We start from the raw sequence: 19471 nt of genomic DNA, 5'->3' as shown, positions 1-19471 counted from the left end.
CGAACTCAGATACGATGGACTGTACCATTCACGACTGGTGCAATGGCGGCTTCTGTTATTTTTGTAATTGCACAGTTTTAAAAATATAATTATACACGAATTAACCCATATCCGAAATACACATAATTTTATAGTTGCAAGACTCAAAATTGTCTGATAATCAAAATATCGTAATCACAATCAATATGACCCCCATTCATTAAATGGTATAGTCCTCTTCATCTTCAGCTCAACCGCTAAATTTCTACAGGTCTAACAACCACAGTAAAGGATGCAAATGGCGCAAATGTGTCAGAATATGTTTTAAATATTCAAGATTTCAATATGTTACGATTATTAAGCAAATATGCAAAGTAGGTCTATTAGCTTAAATGTTTAATAGTAATATTCCAAAGCCCGTTTAAACATAATTTCATATCATTATAATATTCAAATGTCATCGCCTAGCGTTTTTATGCATATAGGCATTGGACTCATTTACATTGCATATGTTAAATGTTATATTTGAATATTTCTGAATATTATATTTGTATGTTGCTGGAAGGTGATTTATTTGAAAACTGGCGTAACATTTCATAAGTACCTTCTTCATATTAAATCATATAGCAGGGTCGAGTTTGCAAAAAAAAAAAAAATTAATCTTTTGCCTTCTTTTCTCGGTTCCATCAGCCAATGAACAGTTGCAAGTGTCGTGGGTTTGAAGACAAGTGTTGGTTTAGTCAGTGGTATTTGAACTTTAGACTTTATCGAGGGGAGGGTTTGGACGTCGGAAATGGCCACTGTGAGGAAAACACACTCGACTAGTTTCGATTAGCTCACAGAAAATATTTTCTGCTTCTCAGAAAGGAGAAACTGAGAGAAACCACGCTTTCAAAGGTTTGTGGAGCCCTATAACCAGCAGGAAATTATTTGGTTGAGACGACTTGAATTATAGGGACGAGGAAAGAATAGCCTGCTTTGAAGAGCTGTGCGGACAACAGGTGATACAGCACCCGGATGGATTACCTGAGAGACAGGTAGGCCTATTCATTCACATTCATCAATAAAACGTACAATTCTCGTAAAACTTTACGAGAGCGTGAAAATAATGACTTTCGATGTCATTTGCACCTTTCAGACATTACTCAGACGTAAATCAACTGCATTTATGAAAACGTAAAAGGCAAAACTACGGGCTTAAAGAGTGAAGGACTAAAACAATAGTGGGAATGTTTTGTTTTAAAAGCAAATGTAAAAAGAGGAACACGAATGAGGAAGAAGCGCGTTTCTTTCCCCAGGGAGAAAACTAAATGAGTCATGCTTAAATGTTGTTTTCCTCTTCAAAATATATAAAGATTATTCATCTTTAATGTACACATAATATATTCCCTTTTCCCCACCCAGGTTTGAACATTTTATAGCCTAGAGAAGTGACTATAAGGAGGATGGTTTTCTCTGGTTATGTAAGCCTCTTCAATTTGGATCTTATCTCAGTATAAATCACTTCCCAGGGATCCGCCAGTATGTATGAGGGGCCCATCAGCTCTGAGGAACATTTTAATGACCCTATGGGAGAAGCAGCACTGCCCTCAGAAGAGCCAATAGACTCAGACTGTGAAACTTCAGGCAATAATTTAAGTGATAGGCCTACAGATTCCCCTAAAAGCATGCTAACAAGCCAGTTCCGCTCAAATCTTGAGGAGCGATTGTCAAGACATGGGCCTCGACCCGTGTCTCCTGCTTTAAGCGCCTCCTCGCGCAGATCCAGATTTCAGAGACAGCTGGAGGAATCGGGCAGCAGCGCCTCCCGCAGACTGTCAGTGGACGCGTCGGAGAAGGGCTCCCTCACACCCGCTATGCGAAAGAAGTATTTGAAAGAGTTGTTTTTGAATCATACATCTGGATTGTCAAGCATTTTATCATCCAAACACAAATCGTCAGAGGAGGAGGAGGCTCCGTATGGCGACACTTTGAACAGCGGCGCGCTCTGGGCTTTGGATCCTATGGAGCACGCCTGGATGCTTTCAGTTGTGGATGGAAATTATGACACTATGCTCGAATTTCTCGTTGAAGATCCCAGTTTATTGAGCAGAAAAGACTTTATCAGTGGTTTTACGGCTCTCCACTGGTTGGCCAAAAATGGAAAGGACGAGACACTGATTCAGCTTCTCAGGCATGCAGAAAAAGAGGGGCTGTCAGTGAATGTGAACTTGAGAGGCAGTGGAGGTCTGACGCCTCTTCATGTAGCTGCCATGCATAACCAGTACACGGTCGTGAAGGCTTTGGTTGGTGCATTCAGTGCCAATATAGATGTCATGGACTACAGTGGGAAAAGAGCATGGCAGTATCTCAAAGACAACGCACCGAGAGAAATGAAGGAGCTTCTGGGAGCTTGGGATGATGAACATTCTGTAGGGTACTTGAATGTGAATAACAGTGCGAGTCAAGCACAACCAGCTGAGGAACATACTCAAGAAAGTAGAGTTGAGGGGGATTGTTCAGGAGGAATCACACGCCAGCGATTCTCATTATTTAAGAGGCTGTTATACAATGTTGGTCTGCTTGAAAAGATCTGAGACTTTACCAAAATCAGGTCTTCAGGTCATTATTGTTATACACTTGAAATGTGCTCCTTTATGAGTAATAAAACTTGTATGTTTAATAATGTGGCAATTGCTTAACCTTATAACAGTGCTGGGTATTATATGATAAATCTTTTTAATAAACCAAGCTGCAAGGAACATCTCACCAGTATTTTGTTTATATATATATATATACACACACACACAATACTCTATTTGAATTAATTTTACTAATAAATAAGGCTTAAATTATTTGAATAATTATTATATAGAATATGGAAACAACATTTACTTTACAAAAAGTTCAAAAATTAAGTGAGTTTGATTAAAACAACAAATAGCTGCCAAATTTAACAAAAAAAGAAGTTAATTTGGAAAATAATTGTTCATGTCCCATTGACATTTGCTCTTGCTAATCAACTCCCTTGTTATATTAATCACAATACACCTGAAATTAAATATTCAGGTCAAGTAATTTAATGATTAAATAGTTGAAAAACAGAAATACTGTAAAAAAAAATTTTTTTTTTTGCAGTCGCACTTGGGTGACCTTATGAATTTAAGACTTCTTGCTGGAAATTAACCTTAAGGTTATATAAGGTTTATATATATATATATATACACACAGAGAGAGAGAGAGAGAGACAGATAAATATATACTTAAAGGGATAATTCACCCAAAAATGAAAATTCTGTCATTAATTACTCACCCTCGTGTTGTTCCAAACCCGTAAGACCTTCGTTCATCTTCGGAACACAATTGAAGATATTTTTAATGAAATATGAGGGCTTTCTGACCCTCCCATAGACAGCAAGGTAACTACCACGTTCAAGGTCCAGAAAAGTACCAAGATTATCAACAAAGTACTCAGTGTGACATCAGTGGTTCAACTGTAAAGTTACGAAGCTACGAGAATACATTTTTGCACAAAGAAAACAAAAATAACGACTTTATTCCACACTCTACACTTTCGCTCTCTACTTCAGAATACCCTCATATTTCATCAAAAATATCTTAAATTGTGTTCCGAAGATGAATGAAGAAGGTCTTACGGGTTTGGATCAACACGTGCGAGTAATTAATGATAGAATTTTCATTTTTGGGCGAATTAACCCTTTAAACTGGTTGTTCCAGTTCTGAGAATTAGCATTAAGGCTCAGTGAAAGCAGTAAAAGTTTATTAGTACCAAATCTGTTTTTTGTGCACAAAACGTTGCAAATTCAGCCACTGGAAAATGTCAACTTTGACATTTGCCATTTTCACAAAAGAGGAGAATACGAATACTTCTGGTTCGATGACAAATCTTTTATTGTTCAGCAAGGACATCTGTACAAAAGAGAGACTGCTGTTCCAGATAGCATGGCTTCTCTCCAGCTCTGGACGAGTTGGTGGTCCTGGCAGGGAACAGACGGAGGGGGAAGCTGAAGTAAACCGAGTGTTTACAAGCCCAGCTTGGTCCTTCTCCAGTGTCTCCTCTTGGAGTTGTATCTGCAAAGAAATTTGCCAAGATAAAGCATCACAGAGGCAAACACACATTGAAATCAAATTACACTACACATTAGGCTTTTGTAGTAAACTGCATTGCACAACAACTACCAATAGTGCAGCCAAGAAAATCATGAATAAGAGGGTTTACAATGATACAAAATAACCCATCAAACAAATGTCAGTATAATCTCTCAACAAAACATAGTGGAATAAACACCAGGTATATCACTTTAATGCATTGTTAACATTACAGCAGCAATGCACTTCCTTAGTGCAAAAAATAAATAAATCCACAAATATATTCCAAAGAAATGTGTCTCCACAACAGAGCATTCGCATGTCATATGGGACATGACAGTATTCACGACTCCAGAGCAGAAGGATACTCTCAGCAGGATAATGGCAGTACTCCCACAAAATTGAGCACTGTAATTGCGTCCTGCTTTTGTAGGCTACTATGAACTACAGAACCAGAAACAAGGCCTACTAGCACTTTGGTAATGTAGGTGCGGGCATGGCTCAGCAGCGTTCAGTCTGTCAACATACCTGATCTTGTTGCCAGTTTTCATCCTAATCCACTGCGGGATCGGCCTGTTCTGCTTCTGCTTCTTAGCGAGGAAGCGTTTGATTCTGAAAGTCTTATGCGACGCCTGAAACAGAAATGAGAAGCACACCGTCACACAACCTGCAGTGGCTCCAGTTTATCATCCAGCGTCGCTTCACCGGGGAAAGACGGGCAATGATCTTATTACTTCCCGAACACCAACCTGCCAAATACTAAATCCCACGAGCTAAGACCTTCGACTGATATACAAAAATAAAGAGATTTACAAGAGAACAACGACCTGTTTACGGATGTTTGAAGATTTTCACTTACCATTTCCCAGATCGCTATCCGTTCACCACTATGGCGGTAGTCGAAGAGAAGGAACCATGGGAAACGCAAGCATTGTATATCCGGGTCACGCACTGGGCCACTCCTTCGCGTCACAGCGACACCCAGCGGCTCCACGGATCACAATTCGCTTTTAGAAAATTAGATTGTGCATGCAATTCTGCATTCTGATGTACAGTAATATTACAGGCATTGTTCTATTGTACATTAAGCAAAACAGTTACTTTACTCTCTTGTTTGGGCTGTCCATAGTTCTATTACCTATTTTACAGAAACAACATATGAAAATAAAAGCTACTTTTAGTTTCAAATAGACATTGTCCCAGTTAGTGCGACCTTATTTAACATCATAACCCCTTCTAAGACCCTTATTAATTAAAATAATGTACAATAAATAACATTAAGAAAAGTGGGATAATGACATTCTTTTGTGCAATCTCCTCTTTTTATTACTTTGTTGTTGTGTTTATTTTTATTTTGTACAGCTAACAGCCAATTTTTTCAACTTATGCGAGTATTCAGCAATATCAGCATTAAATTGTCTCTCATAAAATGACATCCAGCACAAGGCTTTTAATGGCTAAATTAACTTAAAACCATAATACTATCAACTTTAAAGTCTTAGCTATATTTAAACTTAAATATAAAAATGGTGAAAAGGCGACACAATTGCAATTTATTAACACTTTACGATATCTTGAAATCTCAAAGAAATTTCCTTTAAAAGTGACATTTTTAAATAAAAAGCACCCATAAAGGGCACCCATTTCATGGAATGAAAACAATTACATTTTTATACCAAAGAAATGTAATGGACAAAGAAAACAAAACACTACAAGTAACACATAGGTTGTTCATTTAATGTTATTTGGATTTCTCTTCACATTTTGACAAAGCTGCAACTATAAAAGGAAAACAAGCTGTGTTTTGAGTTAAGGATTAGATACAATGGAACATACAATTGGATGGCAGCACAGTTTCCAAACCAAGCTAACCAGAAGCTGCATTTTTCTGAGTGGTAAGATATGCTTCAATTTCAAACTATAAAAGGCCACATCTGTTTTTGCATATAATTTAATCAACTTGCAGAAATGAACTGACAGTGATCAAGGCATCAGCATTACAAAGCATGGCTCTTTTTCCACCTGACTAATCAGAACAGAAACATCGTAGATCAGCAGGCTCTTTAAAACAGCTGCAGGCTACATCCATGCTCAAAGAACACAAATTTACTACTGATTGTCTGAAGTGATAGTAGGTTTTGGGTTAGGCGCGGAAGATCTTTCTAAAACAGAACAGTGAGAAATCATGAGCAAGCTGGATCAGACCTTTCATAAACTATGAAACAGAAAAGCATGTGAAGTAAACCACATTTGGCTGTGTACCAAAAGTAAGGTCACTTTGAGTTATCGTGGTCCAATCGCTTTGGCTTCTCTCCTGATTAAGCCCCGTTTCTCAAATCTAACCGTCGGTTAGGACTTGCCTTGCTCATGAACAGAAACTTTGGGGGGCTCGTTCAGACACTGGAGGGCAACTGATATGTGCTCTCAGAAAGTGGGGGGATTTCTTTTGATGGCAGCACTATGTTTTTGAGGTGTTTGTCCTGATTAGAACAGAGCCCCTCCTCTCTCTCGAGATATCATGTCATGCCAGCACAGAGCTGTTTCCTCACTCAGCAGCTTTCTCTTGAGTGTTCTTGGACTCCTGCTCAGCTCTCTTCTCTGCTGCCGGTTCATCTCCTCCTGTTCCTCCTCCGCTCCGGTTACGGCTCCTCGCCCCGGGCTGGTACAGCTGAATTGCAGGCCGATCCTATGACAGAAATGTAAAAATTACAAGCAATATGTGAAATACAAATTAAACACATACAACTTTTTTCATGTTTTTATAAGTCATCACTAATGCTCATCCACATATGCTCGGGTTGCATTTTTTGATCAAAGACATACTAAAAGTAGTAATATTGTGAATTATTACTACAATTTAACATAATAGTTTTCTATCTAAATACATTTTTAAATGTAATTTATTCCTGTAATGGCAAAGCCTTTACTCCAGTCTTGTGTCAGATGATCCTTCAGAAAGCATCCTAATATACTGATTTGGTGCTCTATTATCAATTATTACTGGTGCTCAGTGGTTCCTATTATTAATAAAGTTGCTGCTTAATATTTTGTGGAAACAGTCAAGATTCTTTGATAAATAGAACAATCAAAAGAACAGCATCTATTTCAAATATAAACCCTAAAGTTTTGAAAGGTAGTTCATCACAGTTTCAAAATATTAAGCAGCACAACTGTTTTCAACATTGTATTAAGAAATAGTTCTTTATATTATGTATTACTTTGAGCAGCAAATCAGCATATTAGAATGATTTCTGAAGGATCATGTGACACTGAAGACTGGAATAAAGACTTTGCAATCACAGGAATAAATAACATTTTAAAACATATTAGAATAAGAAAAAACGTTTAAATTAGTGCTGTCAAACAATGAATCGCATCCAAAATAAAAGTTTTGTTTACATAATATATGTGTGTGTACTCAACTGTGTATATTTATTATGTACATATAAATAGACACACATGCATGTATATATTTAAGAAAAATATGTTACGTTTATATATTACATATATTTATATATATATCTGATATAATTTATATTAATATAAATATATACAGGGAAATATTTTCAAAACATATGCTGTATGTGTGTCTTTATATATACATAATAAATATACACAGTACACACATATATATTCTTTTGATGGCAGCACTATGTTTTTGAGGTGTTTGTCCTGATTAGAACAGAGCCCCTCCTCTCTCTCGAGATATCATGTCATGCCAGCACAGAGCTGTTTCCTCACTCAGCAGCTTTCTCTTGAGTGTTCTTGGACTCCTGCTCAGCTCTCTTCTCTGCTGCCGGTTCATCTCCTCCTGTTCCTCCTCCGCTCCGGTTACGGCTCCTCGCCCCGGGCTGGTACAGCTGAATTGCAGGCCGATCCTATGACAGAAATGTAAAAATTACAAGCAATATGTGAAATACAAATTAAACACATACAACTTTTTTCATGTTTTTATAAGTCATCACTAATGCTCATCCACATATGCTCGGGTTGCATTTTTTGATCAAAGACATACTAAAAGTAGTAATATTGTGAATTATTACTACAATTTAACATAATAGTTTTCTATCTAAATACATTTTTAAATGTAATTTATTCCTGTAATGGCAAAGCCTTTACTCCAGTCTTGTGTCAGATGATCCTTCAGAAAGCATCCTAATATACTGATTTGGTGCTCTATTATCAATTATTACTGGTGCTCAGTGGTTCCTATTATTAATAAAGTTGCTGCTTAATATTTTGTGGAAACAGTCAAGATTCTTTGATAAATAGAACAATCAAAAGAACAGCATCTATTTCAAATATAAACCCTAAAGTTTTGAAAGGTAGTTCATCACAGTTTCAAAATATTAAGCAGCACAACTGTTTTCAACATTGTATTAAGAAATAGTTCTTTATATTATGTATTACTTTGAGCAGCAAATCAGCATATTAGAATGATTTCTGAAGGATCATGTGACACTGAAGACTGGAATAAAGACTTTGCAATCACAGGAATAAATAACATTTTAAAACATATTAGAATAAGAAAAAACGTTTAAATTAGTGCTGTCAAACAATGAATCGCATCCAAAATAAAAGTTTTGTTTACATAATATATGTGTGTGTACTCAACTGTGTATATTTATTATGTACATATAAATAGACACACATGCATGTATATATTTAAGAAAAATATGTTACGTTTATATATTACATATATTTATATATATATCTGATATAATTTATATTAATATAAATATATACAGGGAAATATTTTCAAAACATATGCTGTATGTGTGTCTTTATATATACATAATAAATATACACAGTACACACATATATATTATGTAAACAAAAACTTTTATTTTGGATGCGATTAATTGTTTGACAGCACTAGTTTAAATTGTTATAGTATTTCACAATATTACTCTTTTCATTGTATATTTGATAAAGAAAATGCACCCCTTGTGAGCCCAAGATACTTCTTTCGAAAACATAAAAAAAAACAAATCGTAATTATTTCAAACGTGTGACTGGTAGACCTTGTTTCTCAGACGGTCTTTTTTGGCACTGTCTTCTTTTTTGTTGTCCCTAGATGGCTTTTCAGGGTGAGCATTAACGGAGGACTCTCCGGCGTTTTCATTCTTTCTTTTCTCCCAAACACGCTCCTTGTCCTTCTTCCCCTCCTCGTCTCTCTTTTTGTAGGTGTTTTCTCTATCCTGACGTTCCCTTTTCCTTCGCTCTTCATCCTGCCTTCTGAATCGTTCTTTTTCTTTCTGTCTTCGCTCTCTCTCTCTGTCCCGGTCTCGCTCTCCATCACGATCTCTGAAATTTTTATGCCCACTATCCTCTGACCTGAAAGCCAAAGCATATTGACATCATGATATGAAATTAGACCTGAAAAGTAAAATATGTTTTGAGTAAGGCTGGGGATGTCGAGTGCAACCAACTTACTTTCCCCCCTTCTCCTCTCTGTGTTCACCATTCTGACGCTTCTTTGGGTCTCCTCCTACAGGAGGTCGATCTTCCTTCTGTTTCTCTCGGTCTTGTTTCTTGGGCTTGTCCTTTGGCTTCTCAGCATCACCATCACCTGCTTTCTCTGTTTTTTTCAAGAGCTGAAAGACAAAACAAGGCAAAACAAAACAAAACAAGTCTATTACCGTTCAAAAGTTGGGATCAGTAAGGAAAAAAAAGAAGAAAGAAATTAAAACTGTTACTAGACAAGGATGCATTTAATTGATCAAAAGTGCTAGTAAGGACATTTATAATGTTACAAAAGTTTGCAATCTCAAATGCTGTTTTTTAAACTTTCCATTCATGAAAGAATCCCAAAAAAATGTATCATGGTTTCCAGAAAAATATGAAGCACTGAAGCAGCACAACTGTTTACAATAATAAGAAAGCAGCCAAAATCAGCATATTAGAATGATTTCTAAAGAATCTTATGACAATGAATACTGGAGTAATGACTTGCCATCACAGGAATAAATTACATTATAAAATAAATTAAAATACAAAAATTATTTTAAACTATAAATAGACTTTACAATATTACTATTTTGTATATTTGATCAAATAAATGCAGCTTTGGTAAGCATATAATATTTATTTCAAAAACATTAAAAAATGTTGTAATGAAACTCAGTAATGAATTTAGGTAGTCAATAATATTTAGATAGTTATGTACCTTGATTTTTGGCAGTTCATTTTTAGGTTGGTCCTTATCAGCCTTTTCTCCTTTTTTCAATTTCTCAGCCTCTTTTCTTTTTCTTCTGTCCTCCTCTTTCCACTTGCGCCGTTCTTCATCTCGCAGGCGTTTACGTTCGAGTTCTCTCCGTCTCCTCTCTTCTTTCTTCTCTTCTCTAATCCTCTGGGGAGGACAGGATGAGAGAGCATGGATACACTACACATACAGTATGGCCTATTATATGTGGAAACAATATGAACTGGGTGTCAAGATAATGAAGAAAGCAATTAAATCAGTAAATATTGCACCCTCACTTTACCTGTTTATTCTTAAGGAAGTCCAATAGAGGTGTTGTTTTTTTAGCTGGGGAAAGAACATTTCAGATGATTATGTCAAATGAAGAGCGAAAACTATTTAAAACTGTTTTGTTTAGAGGTTTTGTGCTGAAACTCACCACTGAGTTCCTTTGTCTTGGCCTCTATTTCTTCAAGTAAAGTCTCAGGGTTGGAAGGAAATTTTTCCTCGTCACCATTGTAGAACTCCAAAAAATTTTTGTAATCAACATCTAGTAAGACACAGGTAAACAAATGATTAACTATTGTTTGCAGTGCTAAAAATTAAATGTAAAAAACATATACATATATTTCACCATCTTCAATTGTTCCACTTTTTGCATCCTTCTTCTTGCTCCTTTTCTTAGCAATTTTCTGGAATGGTGCAAACTCAACAATTGCCGGATATTCTTGACCTATAATACGGGAAAAAAAAGAAGATATAACATTTCTCACTGTTAGAAACATGCACCAGAAATTTACCAGCACACAATTCATCTCAGTCTGAAGATACTTTGACATTTAAGGCACAACTTTGCAAATTTAAAACCACTGATTAGCAAGTAAACACTCAATCCTGGAAATGTTAATGACACACAAAAGCCAAACCTCGATTATCAATGAAGACATAGCCATCAAACCGGTCTCTGAAGAGAACTATGTCATCTTGATTTTTGAAATTCAGATAGGCTCTTGCAAACAGATGAGGGAAAAGACTGCAAATAAACAAACATCTTGATCAGCCATCAAATACCTTTCATTATGTTTCAGTCTTATGCTTTCTTTTATAAGACTGCATCTACAAACCTAGTATCGCTAGAGAAAAACTCCAGGTAATCCAGCTCTGGAAGAGGCTGCAGTTGTTCCACTAAGTCTTCTTTAGTTAGACTTGGAGGGAGACGTCGAATCACAATCTAAAAAAATTATAAAAATATATAAAAAGAACAAAAATCAATACAGGAATTACTTGAACACACTTCGGATAGTTCACCCAAAAATGAAAATTGTGTCATTAATTACTCACGCTCATGTCGTTTCAAACCCGTAAGACCTCTGTTCATCTTCGGAACACAAATTAAGCTATTTTTGATGGAATCTGAGAGCTGTCTGACCCTGCATAGACAGCAACGCAACTGAAATGTTCCCAAGTCCAGAGACGTAGCAAGGAGATCGGTAAAATAATCCATGTGACATCAGGGGTTCAACCATAATTTTACGAAGCTATGAGAATACTTTGTGCGCAAAAGAAAAAAAACCCCCCGACTTTATTCAACAATTTGTCTCTTCCGTGTCACCCTGTAGTGCCATTTTGGAGAATATCCACTGGACATAAACAGCGTATGCTGTTGTGTCAGCTGCATCAAGCGGATACGCTGTTTTCGCACAAAAAGTATTCTCGAAGCTTTGTAAAATTACGGTTGAACCCCTGATGTCACATGGATTATTTTACAGATCTCCTTGCTACGTCTCTGGACTTGGGAACATTTCAGTTGCGTTGCTGTCTATGCAGGGTCAGACAGCTCTCAGATTCCATCAAAAATAGCTTAATTTGTGTTCCGAAGACGAACGGAGGTCTTACGGGTTTGAAACGACATGAGGGTGAGTAATTAATGACAGAATTTTCATTTTTGGGTGAACTAACCCTTTAAGTGGAAGAGTTGTTAACCTACATGCACATGTGCTATATATACACACAAAGTCTATGTTAAACTGTAATTGCTGTATATAATAACATTACAGTGACTGAGATATTATTTGACATTCAAAATACTATAAATTATTGTTTGTGGCTGTGTCCACAAAAATCCCCCTGTCGAAGTTTCTAGGAGATCCCTCTCTTTTATTGTGCTAACTGCCAAATCCCCGCAGTGATTGGAAACTTTGACAGGGGGATTATTTGCTAACCAGTCTGTAAGTATCAGGCATGTCCAGTGATATTCAACTACAACGTTTAAATCAAACAGAGAGTAATATGTAAACACGTTAGTCAAAATTCAGCAGCAAACAATAATTCATAGTATTTCAAATGAAAGCGACTAGCTGCGCTGTTTATAGTCTATTTGTAGCAGGAATGTAGCCAGCTAGCCTGCTAATTAACTACCTTTGTCATAGCCTCCTTCTTCTCTTTATTTGGCTTCTCTGCTTTCTCAATTTCGTCACATTTTATTTCCACTTTCTTTTCTCTGGGACGCGTGTTTTCCTTGTCCTCCTTCATGATGCTTTGCCAACTTTTGCAGCGATGTCTTACTTCGTATGTTTCTCGCTGTTATCAGTCGTGTCTGCTATCTCTTCACTGCCCAACTTTCCGCAGTTGTTTCTCCGTACCACCAGCAGGCGTCTCTGATTGGCTACAGCTCATGGCGCAAAGAGTCTCTCGATAAAGCGAGGAGCGTCCACTCTTCCACTCTGCGACTTTATCGTTGTCAAATGGACTCTTACTAGGGAGTATACTCTATTTCGATGTTCTTCTTCTTCTTCGTTGGAGTTTTACGGCAGTTGGTATCCATAGCGTTCTATTTCGATGTTAATTAGTGACTGTTAATCACACTAACAGCATATTTGCCACAATGTTACATAACAAAATCGCACACTTCCTATAAATTTAATACTTCTCTTTTTTCCGCTCTTCCATGAAGAGTGGACAGGCTAGACATTGCTGTGCGCCTCCCTAACTATTTTTATCATTCGGCTATAACATTCAAAAATGATTCAAATGTATTTTTGTGCTACGCATGTCCTTATTAACAAAGTGGCCATAAGTCTGTCTATTAATACTGTAGTAGTTTTAGTAGTTTAAGACTTACGCTAAGAGCCACAACGCGGCGCTGCAGTATTACAGCGGAGGTTTTCAGAGGCGGAAGTGAATTATACACATCTCGGAAGTTGTTTTTGTGACCGTCAGAAGGGCAGACATTTTAACCCATGTAGACGACAATTTTTGCGAGATTCTCTGAAAAACTAAATAAATCTTGTCCTCTGCGGCCATTTCTCTGTGTTTGTACACTCATATTTCACCACAATCATGTGGTATGAGATATTGCCCGGTTTTGCTATTATGACAGTTTGTCTGATGATTCCTGGCATCGCAACTGCTCAAATCCAGAAGTTCACAAACGGTGGCAAGGTGAGTTATGATGATGATGAGCAATGTTTTGTCACTCTTTATCATGGAGTATATACTTTTATGAACCTTTCATTATATATAAACGTTTGTTTCAGCTTGACATTTGTCTGATGTTTCTGTTTGCTCTCGTATAGTAAGTCTACAGCAGTGCTTCCCAAACCTGTCCTGCGGGCCCCCCTGCCCTGCACCTTTTGTATGTCTCCCTTATCTAACACACCTGACTCCACTCATCAGCTCATTAGTAGAGACTGCAAGAACTAAATTGGGTGTGTCTGATTAGGGAGACATACAAAATGTGCAGGGCAGGGGGTGCTCCAGGACAGGTTTGGGAACCACTGGTCTACAGCATTTAATACAAAAGTTACTACTTCTCGCACTCAGGAAAAGAGAATCGTACGGGTTCCCTATCACTGGTATTTGATGGAGAGAGACAGTAGAGTGTCTGGGACTGGTGCACACTACCATGCCAAGGTAAAACTTGTGTAAGCATGTATAAATATGTATCAGTACTGACAATATGATTGCAAAACCCCGCGTTTTAATATTCTTTGTTTATTTCACAGGGACTTGAAAACATCAAATGAAGATCCACCAAGCAACAGTTGAAATGTACATTTAGTCCAGTCGTCTATTAAAATGTTATCTTTAAATTATTAATTGGCCTGCTGTTGTCATTTTTTTGTTCATATTTTTTATTGAGCTGTTATATTGTACTGTTTTGGTACTAGAATTTAGTTGACAGTAAAACATTTTATAAGATCACATTGTCACTTCACTGTGTAATGATGGGTTAAAATATAGAGTGCATGATCCAATCCCTGCAGTTTTTTACAGAGCAATGCATATACATACATTGTACATAATGCACATTACGTATGATACTAGTCTACCAAATGTGCAAAGTACTTCAAATAATTATAATCGATCAATTTAAGTGGATCCATAAAATGCTTGAAAATATACTAAAGTACACATAATGTGCATAAACAGGGTGTAATGTGTTTATGTAATATACACACTCCACAGAATTCTTTGACAGCTTCAAATGGAGTGCCTGAAGACATGATATGTGGTAATGTGATGCACTAAGCTTATTTTGTGAAGGAAAGCTTGTGCACATTTTACATCCATTTAGACGTCCAGTAAAGAAAATTGAGATGATGAAGCAGCAAGCATGCAGACTTGACATACTTCTGTTTCAAACCATAATGCTTACAGCAGTCTTTGTGGCTCGTACTGTCATAGAATTGTGATTTCCAGGCTGGGAAAAGTCATGGAAATCACTTGTGAATTTATTGTGTAGATTTTGCTCTTTGTAAGTACAATAAGATTATTAGTGTTTTTTAATATAGCTGTAAATGTAAAAATCCATTATTTAAAAGTTACTTTTAATGTTGTAGTATAAAGTGTACATATGCTTTATCTTTGAATAACTATATGGGTGGTTAATTCTTTTTTTAAATGCACTGCATATACTCAATTTAAATAAAATAATTCTTAAGAAAAACAAATGAATATTGTTGGCAATTTCTACAACTAGAGATTCAAGGCACATACCAAAAAACAGACTCCATATTTTAATTAACCTTACAAGGTTAATAAACGCAGGGTTATTTATTATTAGGGGTTAATTCTCCTCTTTAATGGAAATCACTTGTGAATTTATTGTGTAGATTTTGCTCTTTGTAAGTACAATAAGATTATTAGTGTTTTTTAATATAGCTGTAAATGTAAAAATCCATTATTTAAAAGTTACTTTTAATGTTGTAGTATAAAGTGTACATATGCTTTATCTTTGAATAACTATATGGGTGGTTAATTCTTTTTTTAAATGCACTGCATATACTCAATTTAAATAAAATAATTCTTAAGAAAAACAAATGAATATTGTTGGCAATTTCTACAACTAGAGATTCAAGGCACATAACAAAAAACAGAGACTCCATATTTTAATTAACCTTACAAGGTTAATAAACGCAGGGTTATTTATTATTAGGGGTTAATTCTCCTCTTTAATTAACTTTCCAGCATGACAGTGAATCACGACCATTTTTATTTAGCTGCAACACACATCACATGAAGGGTATTGCAGTGGTTAATGGTTTGAGTTCTACTGATCACAGTTTATTTCTTGTTTGTAATAAAATAAACATACATATCAATTTTAGTTCACAAGCCTCACCATGTACTGTACAGGAAAATGCCCAAGCAAACAAAAATGAATACAAACACACATTTAAGTAAAATCTGTGACTTAATCACAGTTTATGTTGTCTGTTTCCTTTTAAAAAAGAAAAATAATGACATTCCAACTGAAAATATAATTCTGCAGGACAGCCTACTTCTCGTCTTTGCCTTTAGTTTTTCTGTACACCATTTCCCTGGAGCTGGAAAGGATTTTGCTCTCCCTCTTTCTTCTTTCCTCTTGGTTGAAGGAAGGAAGCAAGCGCCCTCTTCTCATCAGCACTGTAGATCTGGTTTTCCTTTCTCAGACGCACAGCCTCCATACGCCGATGTCTGAGGGCATAAAGAATAGCATATAAAAATGTGTATGATACACCATCTACAATTACATCAGTTTCACCTTTAAATGTACAGTTTCACCTGTACAATATAAACGTTTCATACCTGCTTCCACTCATGACATAGCCCCATTTCTCAAACTCTGCAATCTCATCACTAGTCCTCCACCACAAGACCAATTTCACCTCTTCCTGGAATACGTTTTCCTGCTTTGACAAACTCTTCCATGGCTGCACCTTCTCCTGGTAGCAAAGCGTGGCCAAAAGGGAAACAAGACAAGGCACAAAGCTGTAACATTCGGTTCCAGAGACAGGATCCAAAATTACTTAAAAACAACCACTATTATCATTAAGCAACAGTGGAGGAAGAATCAATAGCTCACTCTAAAGGTTTGTCAGCTTGGGACAGGTGAGCGAGACGAGCTTCAGGTCCAACAACATGTTCTCCAACACCAGTTTTCTCCACCCATGAGATTTCATCGACATCCTCTTCTTCTTCCTCTGAATGTTCACTGCTAGAGCTACTGGACTCCTTGTGATTCTTCTTCGCCATCTTCTTCGATTTTTTCCTGTGAGAACAAAACCCTGCCATTGAATGAAACGAATCAAGCCTTGCCGATTCAATACACTACAGATGAAAACAAGAGTCTTACTTTTTACTTTTCTTCTTTTTCCATCTCTTCTGCAAAACAACCAACTAATTATTTACATAATCTTACATTTAAACTGATGTATGTTTTGGAACAAAAATAAATGCCAAACCTTCAGAATCACTTTCTGACTCGCTGTCCTCTTGAGTGCTTCCTGTTCTTCCTCTGTAGACAAGATACCAGACATTTAGATGATTTATTCAACAACTTCTGTTTCATATTTGATAAATATGCTGTAGTGAAAAAGCTAACTGGGCCTCATTTACCAATCTAACGTAGAAACGAGCGCAGATCCGTGCGCACAAATCAACTTACAACAGAGTTCACGTGTGATTCATGAAACATTCGTATGCCACCAATCTCATCGTACGAATGATCGCACGTTAATAAATGTGGCGGAAGAAAACAATATTCATTTGAATATCACGCCCCTAAAAACACCCTGGTTTAGAAGCCTCGCCCCTGAGTTTACGAAACCCGGCCAAAAAGAGGAAGTAATCTCATGAAAGAGAAATTAATCTTACGCCAAAAACACCCGTTAACCTTGTAATTGCTAACTTTCCAGCATGACAGTGAATCACGACCATTTTTATTTAGCTGCAACACACATCACATGAAGGGTATTGCAGTGGTTAATGGTTTGAGTTCTACTGATCACAGTTTATTTCTTGTTTGTAATAAAATAAACATACATATCAATTTTAGTTCACAAGCCTCACCATGTACTGTACAGGAAAATGCCCAAGCAAACAAAAATGAATACAAACACACATTTAAGTAAAATCTGTGACTTAATCACAGTTTATGTTGTCTGTTTCCTTTTAAAAAAGAAAAATAATGACATTCCAACTGAAAATATAATTCTGCAGGACAGCCTACTTCTCGTCTTTGCCTTTAGTTTTTCTGTACACCATTTCCCTGGAGCTGGAAAGGATTTTGCTCTCCCTCTTTCTTCTTTCCTCTTGGTTGAAGGAAGGAAGCAAGCGCCCTCTTCTCATCAGCACTGTAGATCTGGTTTTCCTTTCTCAGACGCACAGCCTCCATACACCGATGTCTGAGGGCATAAAGAATAGCATATAAAAATGTGTATGATACACCATCTACAATTACATCAGTTTCACCTTTAAATGTACAGTTTCACCTGTACAATATAAACGTTTCATACCTGCTTCCACTCATGACATAGCCCCATTTCTCAAACTCTGCAATCTCATCACTAGTCCTCCACCACAAGACCAATTTCACCTCTTCCTGGAATACGTTTTCCTGCTTTGACAAACTCTTCCATGGCTGCACCTTCTCCTGGTAGCAAAGCGTGGCCAAAAGGGAAACAAGACAAGGCACAAAGCTGTAACATTCGGTTCCAGAGACAGGATCAAAAATCACTTAAAAACAACCACTATTATCATTAAGCAACAGTGGAGGAAGAATCAATAGCTCACTCTAAAGGTTTGTCAGCTTGGGACAGGTGAGCGAGACGAGCTTCAGGTCCAACAACATGTTCTCCAACACCAGTTTTCTCCACCCATGAGATTTCATCGACATCCTCTTCTTCTTCCTCTGAATGTTCACTGCTAGAGCTACTGGACTCCTTGTGATTCTTCTTCGCCATCTTCTTCGATTTTTTCCTGTGAGAACAAAACCCTGCCATTGAATGAAACGAATCAAGCCTTGCCGATTCAATACACTACAGATGAAAACAAGAGTCTTACTTTTTACTTTTCTTCTTTTTCCATCTCTTCTGCAAAACAACCAACTAATTATTTACATAATCTTACATTTAAACTGATGTATGTTTTGGAACAAAAATAAATGCCAAACCTTCAGAATCACTTTCTGACTCGCTGTCCTCTTGAGTGCTTCCTGTTCTTCCTCTGTAGACAAGATACCAGACATTTAGATGATTTATTCAACAACTTCTGTTTCATATTTGATAAATATGCTGTAGTGAAAAAGCTAACTGGGCCTCATTTACCAATCTAACGTAGAAACGAGCGCAGATCCGTGCGCACAAATCAACTTACAACAGAGTTCACGTGTGATTCATGAAACATTCGTATGCCACCAATCTCATCGTACGAATGATCGCACGTTAATAAATGTGGCGGAAGAAAACAATATTCATTTGAATATCACGCCCCTAAAAACACCCTGGTTTAGAAGCCTCGCCCCTGAGTTTACGAAACCCGGCCAAAAAGAGGAAGTAATCTCATGAAAGAGAAATTAATCTTACGCCAAAAACACCCGTTAACCTTGTAATTGCAAACAATTAGGCTACATTAATTTATGTAATTTGTATATTAAAATACTGGTAAATATAAACAGCCTATTTAGTTCCCCTCACTCTACAACAAATATTTAAAATTTAACAGTATTCAGAACAGAACAAGAATGAAAAATAAGTCGTTATAAAATGATATATTAGGCTATTATATATTGTGTGTGATCCTATTTATTTGATTCCTTTTATAGACTTAATTTCAGTTTTTCTCCTTTCACAGAAGCGCTGCAGGTGCATGATGCGACGATTGAATCCTCACGGTCTTGTTTACGCTGCTATTCGCGCATATAAAGCTAAAGCCCTGTATGAAAGCGAACAAAAAAAG

At 36.8% G+C, this 19471-nt stretch overlaps 6 protein-coding genes across 6 annotated transcripts; 2 read left to right on the top strand and 4 right to left on the bottom strand.

Moving 5' to 3' along the window:
- Window positions 1-713: 713 nt before the first annotated feature.
- sowahd (sosondowah ankyrin repeat domain family d) lies at window positions 714-2712 on the top strand. The gene is made up of 2 exons (XM_016232113.1): window positions 714-1016; window positions 1384-2712. Exon 2 carries the CDS (start codon window positions 1503-1505, stop codon window positions 2553-2555), a length of 1053 nt encoding a protein of 350 aa, XP_016087599.1. The 5' UTR covers window positions 714-1016; window positions 1384-1502; the 3' UTR covers window positions 2556-2712.
- Window positions 2713-3846: 1134 nt separating this feature from the next.
- Window positions 3847-5039, bottom strand: rpl39 (ribosomal protein L39). The gene is made up of 3 exons (XM_016232111.1): window positions 4928-5039; window positions 4597-4700; window positions 3847-4050 (listed from the first exon to the last, which is right to left on the bottom strand). The coding sequence occupies exons 1-3, from the start codon at window positions 4928-4930 to the stop codon at window positions 4002-4004; spliced, it is 156 nt and encodes a 51-aa protein (XP_016087597.1). The 5' UTR covers window positions 4931-5039; the 3' UTR covers window positions 3847-4001.
- A 2683-nt stretch (window positions 5040-7722) lies between these two features.
- Window positions 7723-12960, bottom strand: upf3b (UPF3B regulator of nonsense mediated mRNA decay). Its single transcript, XM_016232131.1, has 10 exons — window positions 12671-12960; window positions 11377-11483; window positions 11179-11285; window positions 10887-10985; window positions 10692-10802; window positions 10557-10600; window positions 10238-10420; window positions 9505-9665; window positions 9093-9405; window positions 7723-7946 (listed from the first exon to the last, which is right to left on the bottom strand). Exons 1-10 carry the CDS (start codon window positions 12782-12784, stop codon window positions 7806-7808), a joined length of 1380 nt encoding a protein of 459 aa, XP_016087617.1. The 5' UTR covers window positions 12785-12960; the 3' UTR covers window positions 7723-7805.
- Window positions 12961-13434: 474 nt separating this feature from the next.
- On the top strand, window positions 13435-14350 carry LOC107550767 (NADH dehydrogenase [ubiquinone] 1 alpha subcomplex subunit 1-like). Its single transcript, XM_016232141.1, has 3 exons — window positions 13435-13693; window positions 14075-14164; window positions 14257-14350. The coding sequence occupies exons 1-3, from the start codon at window positions 13592-13594 to the stop codon at window positions 14275-14277; spliced, it is 213 nt and encodes a 70-aa protein (XP_016087627.1). The 5' UTR covers window positions 13435-13591; the 3' UTR covers window positions 14278-14350.
- A 1724-nt stretch (window positions 14351-16074) lies between these two features.
- On the bottom strand, window positions 16075-17107 carry LOC107550765 (NF-kappa-B-activating protein-like). The gene is made up of 5 exons (XM_016232139.1): window positions 16978-17107; window positions 16869-16897; window positions 16599-16784; window positions 16322-16458; window positions 16075-16210 (listed from the first exon to the last, which is right to left on the bottom strand). The coding sequence occupies exons 1-4, from the start codon at window positions 17050-17052 to the stop codon at window positions 16398-16400; spliced, it is 351 nt and encodes a 116-aa protein (XP_016087625.1). The 5' UTR covers window positions 17053-17107; the 3' UTR covers window positions 16075-16210; window positions 16322-16397.
- Window positions 17108-17783: 676 nt separating this feature from the next.
- On the bottom strand, window positions 17784-18816 carry LOC107550766 (NF-kappa-B-activating protein-like). The gene is made up of 5 exons (XM_016232140.1): window positions 18687-18816; window positions 18578-18606; window positions 18308-18493; window positions 18031-18167; window positions 17784-17919 (listed from the first exon to the last, which is right to left on the bottom strand). Exons 1-4 carry the CDS (start codon window positions 18759-18761, stop codon window positions 18107-18109), a joined length of 351 nt encoding a protein of 116 aa, XP_016087626.1. The 5' UTR covers window positions 18762-18816; the 3' UTR covers window positions 17784-17919; window positions 18031-18106.
- Between the last annotated feature and the right edge of the window lie 655 nt (window positions 18817-19471).

Source organism: Sinocyclocheilus grahami, unplaced genomic scaffold (assembly GCF_001515645.1).
Source record: "Sinocyclocheilus grahami isolate Dianchi unplaced genomic scaffold, SAMN03320097.WGS_v1.1 scaffold407.1, whole genome shotgun sequence".
Lineage (NCBI taxonomy): Eukaryota > Metazoa > Chordata > Actinopteri > Cypriniformes > Cyprinidae > Sinocyclocheilus > Sinocyclocheilus grahami.
The sequence above is the reverse complement of the archived record's forward strand: the minus strand, read 5'-3'. Positions and strand labels throughout refer to the sequence as shown.